Here is a 12,408-nt window from a genome sequence, read left to right as displayed (position 1 = left end):
AAGAATGATGATATTTTAAATGTTCATGTGTGTGTGTGTTTAGTAGGTCATAAAGTGGTTGTACCAGTTTATGTGCCCACAAGAAGTATATGAACATTCCCACTGTTCTACATCCTCGCCATTAAATCCTTTTTAATCAATTTATAAAATGAAAGTAATGTCTTTGCTCATTTGAAAATAATATGTGCTAGTTGCAGCTACTTTGGATAACACAGATGTTTAAAGAAGCAAATGAAAACCCTCAGAATGCCACCCCCTAGTGATGATTGGCACACCTTGGTGTTTATCCTTCTAAATTGTTCTTTTAATGCATGTGTGTACCTTTTCTTAATCAAAAATGGAATTGTATTAGTGGTTCTCAACCCTGGCTGCTATTAGAATCACATGAAAAGCTTTTAAAACTTCTCATGCTTGTGTCCTAGAGAGGAATTAGATTAAAATTTTATGTGGGAGGCAGGCAATTGTAAAGTTTCTTCCCCTCCTCCAACCTCCCTGAAGCTTTACATAGCATGCAACTAGTATTGAGAACCACTAGCTTGTAATACCTATATGCAAATTTAACTTTTATTTATGTAATCTAAATATATTATCCTTTTTTAAGCAGCTGTATAATTTTTATTAAATCAATATTTGTACTTCTTCAACCTTTCATTGTTAGGCACATTAAATTCAATATTACAGATGCTTTTTAAAAGGAATCTGGATTTCATTATCCATCATATTTTGTATACCAAAATATCTATATAATTGTTTTCTTTAAGGAGGAATAAATGTTTAATATAGTGAATAAAAATGAAGCATAGCAAAATTTTTGGAACATGTGAAAATCAAATTTTTATTGATTAGTACCGTTTGGGTGAATGTAGAACAATCTACAAAAAAATCTTTTTAAGCATATGAAATTGCTATTTTTGTATATCAAAATAGTGAAAGAATAGTAATTTTATATGACTCAACATAATGTATTCCATAATTATATGTAAATATATCTTTTTAAAGGGAGTTTGGAATACTTGAATTTTTAGTTAACATAAGCATCAAGGTTTTACTCCTTATTTCCAATGATTTGTGTAATGATTCTGTTGGGCTGATTGTTTCCAAATCATCTGGGGACCTTTTAAAACAAAGTTCATATTTCTGGACTTTTCTTCTAATGCTCTGGTTTAATAAGTGAAATCTGTCTTTATAATAGATTTTCAGATAATTGTGATTTGCAGTGAAATTTGCTAACCACTGATCAAAGTATTATTTCTTATTCTACCTATTTTTGATACCTCAGGAATGTCATAGAGATGACTAACTTGCTCAGGATTGCACAGCTAATAAGTGGTTGCTCTAGAGTTGAATCCCATTTCCTAATGCTAGATAGTACTCATTCCACATTATTTGTAGAAAGCAAATTGGTTTCAAACAGTACTTAATTAGATATAGCTAACTTTTTCTGTAAATGGCCAGATAATAAATATTTTCAGCACTCTGTCTTGGCTACTCAATATTACCTTTGTATCATGAAAATGTAAACAATATAGGCTGTTGCTGTGTCCCAGTAAAATTTCATTTGCACAACCATGTCACAAGCTAGATTTGGCCCATGTACCTTGATTTGTCAACCCCTTCTGTACATTAATATGGAAATCATATTATGAATATTAAGGTTGTTTTGTGTTTTAAACTATAATTGAGTATCTTTGAAAAAACTCTAAAATGTTTGCTCAGATTTGGTATTTATATACTTTTATATCTGTTTATTTTCTATTTAGTCATTTCCCTAATTATTTGAATATCTGCCTTACATTTATTTAATAATGTAATTTAGAAGTGTTTTGGAGGGACAACACATGATAGTGTCAGTTCTTATTTAGTTTGAACATTAGTTTATTTTAAAGCACTTGGTTACATTCATAACCACTATTAACTATTAAGCTTAATTTATTCCATTAAATCATGTTTTTAGTTTTGCAAATTCTAAGTGAGATGACTCATAGTTCTTATTTATTTGGATCCTTAAATGAATCTGAGAAAAGGTCCTGATATAAATATCCAAAATTTTATGGTAATTAATTTATGGAAATTTTATTTTAGAGTTACTTTTTTGATTGAGTTATATAGATTACATAAGCGACCAACACATGTCTTGACCAGATGATACCACTAACAGGTAGCAGTCTCTTTCCTCAAGCAGGCAAAGTGAATGTGAGAAATAATAGGGAAAAAGGGAAGATTTTTTTTTTTTAATGTTTAGTGTTCACTATTATCTGCTTCATTAAGTTGAACTACAAGTTGCATAGTATAAGAAGAAAAACTTCTTAAATTTTCCAAGATAAAATGATTTTGTTACTGGGTGACATTGTATCTTCGGTTGCATATTAATACAATTTCAGAAGTACAGAGTATACTAATATTAATCTGTTTTCTAATTGTTTAGGCAAATAAGCTAATCAAAGAAGAGCTTCAAAGTCAAGTTGAGTTGTTAAATTCTTTTGAGAAAAAATATAGTGATCCTGGGCCTGTATATGACTGCTTGGTATGGCATGATGGTGAAACCTGGAGGTAAACTTTTATGTATTTTTTTAGATCTTTGTTATTTAAATGTTTTTGAAGAACATGAAATCCTCAGAGCTGTACAAGAGTTTCATTTTTTTGACAGTATCATTCAACAGAATATTTGAGGCCAAGTTGACTTTTAAGTAGTTCTGAACTTCTTAGTAGTGAGTATTTTTGACATTAAACCTGACCTTTAACTGTTTTAAAGAAACTTACCTCACCAACTATGTATTAGCAGATTCACTGTTGGTATATGTGGAAGTATTCCTAATTGAAGTCGGACAATTTGGAAAGTAACTGCAAGGGAATATTGCAAAGCCTTTTAAGGGCAATGGAGGAAAATTGAGAGAAGATTTATATAGCCAGACAGTAGCTAAGTTGAAGCTACACAGTGTGATGCAGTGGTTAAAGGTTAGTCTGTGAGTTGGAATCCTAGTTCCACAACCTGGAACACATTATTTAAACCTTCCTAAGCCTATTTCCCTGTCTATTAGCTTGGATAATGAAAATACAGGGTTTGGGGAAAACGTAGATTGATGTTTCTAGATAGAATAAGCACTAAATGTAACCTACTACTGCTAATGTGTTTCTGTTTCTACAACTAATATATCAGATTTATCCCTCATGTACACCTTTCAGTTTCTAGGTGGCTCCTGCATTGCTGATTTGTGTCTTGGAGTTTGTATGTCTTCATGAATTACTGTCTGGGCATATGTGTGTTCTTGGGTTTCTGCAATAAACAAGAGACCTTTCTTCAACACTTGTAATGAGTTATTTTGAAGTTTAAGTCTCTGATCATACGTTTTTCAAGATGTGTCAGATAGAAAATATGATGTGAATACTTAGTGTTCTCAGATTGTTCACCTTTGCAATACATCCTTCTTCAAAGAGGACTTTACTCTCACATGTGCAGATGCTAATTCATGATGTCATTGTGACTATATGAAGTGTTCAACTGAATGAGAAATTCCTACTCCATTTGGGACTAAAGGTGTTAATAAAATATCTGCATGTAATTATTATAATCCAGATGATAGCAAATATTAGTGGAAGCTTTTATATACAGAGTAGTCCCATCTACTGGGGTTATATTTTAAGACTCCCAGAGGATGCCTGAATCTTCAAGTAAGACTAAGCCTATGTATTCTGTGTTTTTTTTTCTATACATACATACATGAATTCCTGTACCGTTTCCATCTCAGTTAAATACTTACATCTTGTACTGTGGCCATAACTTTAGTAGTTTGAGGTGTGACAGCAGAAATAGCATGAGTTTCTTTTACTTCACAATTTCATAATAAGAAGATTCATCATTAGTGTAAATCTTAGCAATCTCCAGATTTTTTTTTCTCTTTCCTTATTAAGTCTAGAATTTTTCATCTTTCCACTTATACTTTGTGGCTTCTTGTTTGCACATTCAAGCTGCCAGTATCACCACTCTTGTACTTTGGGGCCATTATTAATAAATTAAGGGTGACCTGAACATAGGCATAGAAATACTGCAATAGATTTGATAATCAAGATGGCTACTAAGTTACTAACAGACAGGTGGCACATACTGCGTGACTACTCTGGACAAAGGGATGATGCATGTACTGTACAGGGTGGAGTGAGAGGCAGAGTTACAGAGAGGGAGGGAAAGATAGAGATTGAAAGAGAGGGAGAGAAAACTTCCATATGCTGTAACAGCCAGGACTAAGCCAGGCCATACCCATGAACCTGAAACTCCATCTGGGTCTCCCACATGGGCAGCAGGTACCCAAGTACTTGGCCATCTTCCATTGCTTTCCCAGAACCGTTAGTAGGGAACTGAAACATATTGGAGCAGTCAGGATTCAAACCTGTGCCCATAGGGCATGCCACCATGGCAAGCAGCAGCTTCACCTGCTGTGCACAATTCTAGCCCCAAGTTCTTTTTACTTTCTCTCGAAGATTTATTTATTTGAAAGGCAGAGTGACGTAGACACACACATGCATACACGCACGCACACGCACAGAGAGAACTTCCATCATCTGGTTTGCACAACTTTTTTTTTTTTTTAAGATTTATTTATTTATTTGAAAGTCAGAGTTACACAGAGAGAGGAGAGGCAGAGAGAGAGCGAGGTCTTCCATCTGCTGGTTCTATCCCCAAATGACCCCAATGGCTAGAGCTGCGCCAATCCAAAGCCAGGAGCTGGGAGCGTCTTCCTGGTCTCCCACACGGGTGCAGGGACCCAAGGCCTTCGGCCATCTTCTGCTACTTTGCCAGGCCATAGCAGGGAGCTGGATCGGAAGTGGAACAGCTGGGACTCAAACCGGCGTGCATATGGGATACCGGCACTGCAGGCGGCGGCTTTACCTGCTATGTCACAGCACTAGCCCCTCACACAACTTTCTTAAGATTCTTTTAGAATTTCTGTGTTGGCAAAGAAATGAAACATTAAGTAAAATAATATCTAAAGTCCCAGAGTAACGTTTTAGAAAACTTACTGTAATCAGTGAAAAATACAACAGAATTATGCTTTCAATTATCGCTGGAAATACTTTTTTGTATGACGTAGTATATGCTCTAGGGCAGGGATGGGGAATGCCTGGCCCATGGGCAGTAAGCAAAGCAGCCACAGGTGGGATTTGAATACATCAGTCAATAAATCTGTGGCAGGCTAAGTTGGTCATTTTGTGTGGCCTTTGAGTGATGTTATACATCCAAATGGCCATTGGTCACAGAAAGGTTTCCTACCCTTGCTCTAGAGCTTTGGTCTCAGAGTTAGACCCATGCATACATTTTCTAAGGAAAATCTTAAAGATCCCAGTGTCTAGACTGTCTGCAAATGTTCTGTCTCAGAAATGGCAACCAGTTTCTGAAGGGAGGTAAAGTGAACTAATCTTTAAGTACTTTGTTTTGTTCCATAAAGAATACAGAGTCCACCCTTCCCAGTGCTATACATGGACTAACTGTTAAAGGCATTATCTTCACATTTAACCAGTAACTCTTTTATTTGGTATTTGCAAGAGGCGAAGTGCCAGAAGTCACAGTCACTGAAAACTGAGCAAAAACTGGTGAACAGACACTGTATTTACAGAGTATTACATAAGGGAGAGGATTCTTTCCATAGGGAAATGACAAAGAACTGTGTGGAAAATGTCAAGACATTTATTAAAAAAAAAAAACAAAGACATGTTAGCTCCCCCTTCTCACATAATGTACTCTGTGAAACCATTTTCATGTTCCATTTGTCTATATTATAGTAACTACTTGAATTAAGCCATCCAGGCCTTTAGAAACTTAAAACGTGCACCACATTCACTGACTGTCCTGAGTTTGTGCAGTCAATAATGCTATTGGATATGATGCCTTGATTATTGAGTCACTGTGTGCTGATGTGAGTTTAAGAACCTGGTGTCGACACTGTGTTGTAGCAGGTTAAGGTGCTGCCTGTGATGCCAGTATCCCTTATGGGTGCCAGTTTGTGTCGCAGCTGCTCCACTTCCAATCTAGCTCCCTGCTGATGGCCAGGAAAAGCAATGAAAGAGATGGCCAAAGTATTTGTGCCCCTGTCACCCATGTGGGAGACCCAGAAGAAACTTCAGGCTCCTGGCTTCAGCCTGACCCAGGCTTGGATGTTGCAACCATCTAGGAAGTGAACCAGTAGAAAGACCTCCCTCTCTGTCTCTTTCTCTCTCTGTAACTCTGCCTTTCAAATAAATACATACATTTTTTTAAAAAAAGAAAAAAACTGACCTATGAAATGTGTCACTGTATTTGTTGTGAGAATATTGTTAATTGTTGATTCATTAATACTTGGATCATCTGGCAAATATTTATTGAGTGCCTTTTTTGTACCAGGTAGATGCTCTAGAAACACCTGTGGGTACTCAGAACACTATGGAAGCATGTATTGAAACCATCTGAATAAGATGAGGAAACTTGGAGGAAATTTTTCCCAAAAATAACATTTTGAGACTTGAAGGATCAGTGCAATTAGCTAATCAGAGAGGCTAGGAAAAGGCTTTGAGAGTGGAGGGGAAAGCCACAGAGGGCATCAGAAGAACTGTAAGAGGTTTGGTGTGGCTGTGATGGGAGGAAAAGAGCGGGGAGGTACGTGGAGATCTGATGATGAAGGACTTTGTTGTGGAGATACAACTTTATGCTGAGTCATTGGAGAACATGGAAGGTTTTAAACAAGAGTCAGATGATCAGACTTAATATCACTAGCTGAGAGTAGAAGCAAAACAGGCCGACTGCTTAGCCAGTCCACTTATCAGGAGCAGAGGTAGAAAAAACTGGAAATAGACATGCAAACTTTTGGGAGATGGACTGTGAGGTTAATTGCTCCAGGGGAGATGAAGGGAGGATATCATAGATGATGTTCATCCTAAATGCTGTCCGATCATAAATTTTGGAATGAAATTCGGTATTATCTATAGCATATGGAGCATTTGGCATATATTTAACTGGTTGACCTTAACTGCTTGTTTTCTCTTTGCCTCCTTTTCTCATTAAAGTGTTCAGTTTCTTATACCTGGGTATACTCTATGTCTATGGACATTCTTAAAGTTATTTTGGGCTATCATATTGTGGTATGCATAAAAACAAGTTTTTAGGGATCCTTCCCAACTGTTGTAGTTTTTTAACAAAACATATGATTCAGAATTTATGATAAATGCTCTCTGTGCTATACTAGTGGACTTCCATTAATTTAGCAATATTGGAAACTTGCTTATCTTGTTAAAACACAATTCTTACTTTTTAAAAAGTAAACTAAAGTATAATAGGTAAAAATTTAATATTGACCTTTAAGTGGTGTATTTTCAATTTATGACTTTTGAATCAGACTGTTCTAAAGATGTTTGTAATCTATTTAAAAAGTTAATAAAATAGAGAAATGGTAGAGTTCTTTCTGTGAAAAATACATGTTTGTCTAAGACTTTTATAATGAGAAAACCAAATATATAGTTTATTTAGTTTCAAAATGCCTGCAATAAACTTCTAGTAAAAGAAGAAATAAGAAGTAAAGTAGGTCAGCGCCGCGGCTCAATAGGCTAATCCTCCACCTAGTGGCGCCAGCACACCGGGTTCTAGTCCCAGTCGGGGCGCCGGATTCTTTCCCGGTTGCCCCTCTTCCAGGCCAGCTCTCTGCTGTGGCCCGGAAAGGCAGTGGAGGATAGCCCAGGTGCTTGGGCCCTGTACCCCATGGGAGACCAGGAGAAGTACCTGGCTCCTGCCTTCAGATCAGCGTGGTGCGCCGGCCGCAGCGCGCCAGCCGTGGCAGCCATTGGAGGGTGAACCAACGGCAAAAGGAAGACCTTTCTCTCTGTCTCTGTCTCTCACTATCCACTATGCCTGTCAAAAAATAAAAAAAAAAAAAGAAGTAAAGTCAAAGCTTGTGTATCTGAATTATCTAAACTCTTAAAGCTCCAGGCCAAGCTTTGGTTCTAATCTCTCGGGTGGCCAGATGGCTTTTTAGCGTTCTTTGGTGGACATGGAGGATCTTAAAGCACTTTGTGCATGGTTTAATGACTGTTCCTGTAAAGTGGTCTTATGTAAACTTTACTGCAAACCCTGTGCAACAAAGGAATCTAAACCACGTTGTATTTGTCATAGTAGAAGGAGTAGTAGGGTAGCAAGAATATATATATATATATTACATTTTCTCAGAAAAGTAAGGAAATTGATAAATTTTGCTGTCTACTTTTTGTCAATTAACAGAGCCTGCATTGATTCAAATGAAGATGGGGACTTGAGTAAATCAACTGTATTGAGAAACTACAAAGAGGCCCAAGAATATGGCTCTTTTGGCACAGCTGAGATGCTGAATTACTCTGTTAATATATATGATGATGGAAACCTGCTCTCCATTGTGACCAGTGGAGGTATTTTATTCCAGACTCATTAATGAGAGATAAATTGCTATAGTCCAAATTAGCATTACAGAGAATTTAATGTAGAAGTCCTAACTAAAAAGACTAGTTCTGAACCATAGATGTAATTTGATTGGGTAGCAAGGTATTTTTCTATTGTCATAACCATGAAGGATTCATTCTAAAACTGATCCAACAACTGTTTGAAATGTCATGTGCATCATGTCTCTTGGAATTCCAGCTGTCTTATCACCAAGTGCTAAGACCCAGTGCCAGTTATTAATTGTCATTCTGCTTATATTGTTTTTCTGACAGTACTGGGATATTTTCCTATGCTCACATCTCGGTCTTTTAAAAAAGTTTTTTTGTTTGTTTTTTGTTTTTGTTGTTTAGTAATATATACAGAAATGTAAACAGATCATATGTTGTACACGCATTGAAATATCACAAAATGGACAGTTTTAGGTAACCCCCACCTGATCAAAAGTAAAGCATTATGAAAACCCTTGTCATGCCTCCTCCTAATCAAGAACTTACCCATTGTCCTCCCATAATTCATTACTGGCCTCATTTCTGTCTTCTCATTAGTTTTGACCATATGATGTTCCTATTTTTGTAGATCAGAAGTGATAAAATATGAGAGCTCTTCAAAAAGTTCATGGAAAATAGAATTAAAAAGTCAGTTTATTCTGATAAAAACATTTTTGGAAACCAGACAGTGTTTTTCATCATTCACATTTTCCATCATCTTTTTCAAAATCCTTTGTGTTGACAATTTCACAATTATTTAGCCACTTACCTTTTATATAAATGAATTAATTCATATTTTTATGTTTCTTTGTAGCCCAACCTTATTTTTGTGAGCTTCATCTCACATTGTATAGAAGTAGGTCTTATTGCCATATGTTGGATTGATACATTGTGAATCCATTTTCTGTTAATGTATATCGAGGTTCTGATTTTTGAATTTTACAAACAATGCTGCTGTCAATATTTTTGTGTATGTCTTAGTATACATGTGGATGCATTTCTGTTGGTTCTGTGGCTAGAGGCGGGAGTCCCAGGCCATAGAGTGTGCCTGTGTTCAGCATTTGCTCCCACCAGCAGTATAGAATATGCATCCCCTGTCCACACATGCTTTTATAAATCTCTAAAATGTTAACAATCCTGAAAGGTATGTAGAAGAAGCATTTCACTTTGGGTTTAATTTGCATTTATGAGGTAACTAATGAAATTGATTGCCTTGTTATATCTGTTTCCTACTTGGATATCTTCTTGTGAAACACTTTTTTGAAAAGTTTTGCCTTTTGGGGTTGGGGTCTTTATATATATTCATTTATTATATATTTAAAAGATTTTTCATATATTCTGGTCTAAGTCTGACTTAGAGTTTTGCTCTCAATGAATGGGTAGAATCAGGGTACTGAGTGGTATATATAATTCAGGAGGGCTTTTTGTGAATTATTCATGAGTTAAGATTTTATTAGCTACATGGATCACAGTATATTTTTGGTTATTTTTATCATGATTAGAATATGCAGACTGAATTGAATGGTTAGAACTTTGTCCATGAGAGTATTTTCTCATTTCCCATATCTGCTCCCAGGAGCACATGGGACACATGTAGCGAGTATAGCTGCTGGGCACTTTCCAGAAGAACCTGAGCGGAATGGGGTGGCTCCTGGTGCTCAGATCCTTTCAATCAAGATTGGTGACACGAGACTGAGCACAATGGAAACGGGCACAGGCCTCATAAGAGCTGTGAGTATTTGTGAATCATTGATTTAGAAAATAACAATTAATGACCTTGGATATTTTTTAGGCTCATAATAATATATGGAATGTACAAGACTTTTGTTTAAAAGAGAATGTTTATTGAGTCATTTTTAAATTTTTATTAAAAATTATTATACTTTTTTAGCTTAACCTTTGTAAAAAAAAAAATTTGTTACATTCATCATTTTTAGTAAACCCCTAGCAAAAAATTTTGCAGTACTTTTTAAAAAAGCCTAATGTGCTCCATCAGCTTAAGAGGAATTTAATACCTCAATGTTCTGTACTTCATTTTAACATATGAATTATGTTTTACTTGAAATGTAGCGATTTTAGAATCTAGTAAGGACTTTTTTATTCCTTCTACCTCTCACCACCTTAACCTCACTCCATTCTGGAAATGTTAGTTTTATTGTTGTTTGCTACTTACTACTTTACTTTTTTTCCCCCATACATTACCATACACCAATAAATAACTTGGAAATCAGAGTAAGATTAGTTAAAAAAACTATAATACTATATGTGTTTATTTTAGTAAGTAAGCTGTTTCTGTTAATTGCTGCCTAAACTAGACCTTTAATCTTTTTAACAGATGATAGAAGTTATAAATCACAAATGTGATCTTGTCAACTATAGCTATGGAGAAGCAACTCACTGGCCAAATTCTGGGTGAGTATTGTTAGCCATAGAATTTCATCTCGTGAAGAGTATTAAATATCTTTAATAAATAGGTTAAATATCACAAAGGAAAAACAACTATCAAGGTGGTTAAATGATAACTGTACATCTCCTGGATCTCAGTCCCCATTCCCATGCTTACAGCTTTGATGTGAGTAATACCAGTTATTGTAGCTTTGATGTAAGTAGTAATACCAATTATTGCCCTTGGCCTGAAATCTGAATCTTAAACCTAGTGTTCCCTTTGGCTCTTACTTGGTTTGTCCACCCTTACAATTCTTCCCAAGACTTGCAACCCACAGAACTCATACTTCTTCACTGTCATCCCCTCCACATTCTCACTTCTCTTCCCAACGAAATTAGATGGTATGTAGTTATTACCATCACAGACGCCCTGAAGCCTTCCTCACTTGTACTGCCTGACTGGCTACGAGCCTTGCTGAAACCCTGCTGTTTCCTTCAGTGATCCTGCACTGATCAGTTGGTTGTGTATATCTGTTGTTTCCATGTTTCCTCGTCCTTGCCAGTGTTACTGCCAAATCCACTGCCATGGCCTTGACCTCATGTTACTTGGCCTTTTTTTCTTCATAGCAGTAACTGTTTGAAATTACCTTATTTACTTATTGATCACCTGTTCCCCAGTGCCACCACCAGGCCATTCAGATACACCCATCAGTAGGATTCTTTCTTTAAAGTTCTATCAAAATGGAAAAGTTACCAAGCTAGACCCTGTAGACCCTCTTGTCAAATAGGTTAATTTTCTCTGGTTCTGGGTTTTTTGTGAGACATCACTTTGCTGCTCTTCTAACATGTGCCCTGTCTTCCTCAGTCATTTCATTCTTTAATACAGTCTTGCCTCTTCTCACTTCCTTATCTTACATACCTAAGTGTGTTTCCTTCTCTCATTTGACATTCATCCTTCCAGTCATCATTTCCCTGCTCAGATTGACCCAATACCTTTTTGTATTAACTCAATTTTCCCTTCATAGTCTGACTTCATCACCTTCAGTTAATGGCAGTAGTTGTTTTCTTGCTTGCTGTCAGGCTCTAACCAGATTCCTTCTGTATTAAAATCTTACTGCTTAGTTCTTCCTGTGCCTCATTTCCCCTTATTTTTGCCAAAAAGATATGTTTCTTTGACTCAAACAATTTTAGTCACAAATGCATGTACAGATTCTCAGAGGAGTTTCAACTGTATACATTATTTTAAGTGGGGGATGGGAATTAAGCCACCTATTGCCCCACTACCCAGTCTTTGTTAACATTTTAGTACTTTGTTCATATTTACTGCTGGTTTTTAGTGCTGTACAGTATTGCATCTACTATTTTCCCAATATTTAATCTGGACTTATAACTCTTTTTCTTGACTAAAATCAAATTATGGTGGATCACTTAAAACAGCCATGTCAATTTTCACTGAAGAATAGATATGCCAGAATTTATGTAACCATATATTTGAACAAGACTGTGGTACTGTAAACACTTTGGAAACAGAAATTGGCCGTTTATGGGTGAGAAAGTAAAGTCTTAATTCGAATGCACTTAGCTACTGTTTTAGGTCTTTAATGT

The 12,408-nt window shown here is 36.2% G+C and overlaps 1 protein-coding gene across 4 annotated transcripts in view; it reads left to right on the top strand.

Moving 5' to 3' along the window:
• Nucleotides 1-12,408, top strand: part of TPP2 (tripeptidyl peptidase 2) — an 89,288-nt gene that overhangs the window by 22,903 nt on the left and 53,977 nt on the right. For all 4 annotated transcript variants that reach the window (XR_011378715.2, XR_011378714.2, XM_002713016.6 and 1 more), the window contains exons 5-8: nucleotides 2,426-2,550; nucleotides 8,237-8,400; nucleotides 9,995-10,149; nucleotides 10,754-10,830. Coding sequence is in view for 2 of the 4 variants with exons in the window: in XM_002713016.6 (XP_002713062.1) it covers nucleotides 2,426-2,550; nucleotides 8,237-8,400; nucleotides 9,995-10,149; nucleotides 10,754-10,830 (521 nt within the window). In the remaining 2 variants the exon portion in view is untranslated. The remainder of the gene's footprint in view (nucleotides 1-2,425; nucleotides 2,551-8,236; nucleotides 8,401-9,994; nucleotides 10,150-10,753; nucleotides 10,831-12,408) is intronic.

This window comes from Oryctolagus cuniculus, chromosome 9 (genome assembly GCF_051225735.1).
Source record: "Oryctolagus cuniculus isolate XC-2025 breed Fujian yellow rabbit chromosome 9, ASM5122573v1, whole genome shotgun sequence".
In the NCBI taxonomy this organism is placed as follows: Eukaryota; Metazoa; Chordata; class Mammalia; order Lagomorpha; family Leporidae; genus Oryctolagus; species Oryctolagus cuniculus.
The sequence above is the reverse complement of the archived record's forward strand: the minus strand, read 5'-3'. Positions and strand labels throughout refer to the sequence as shown.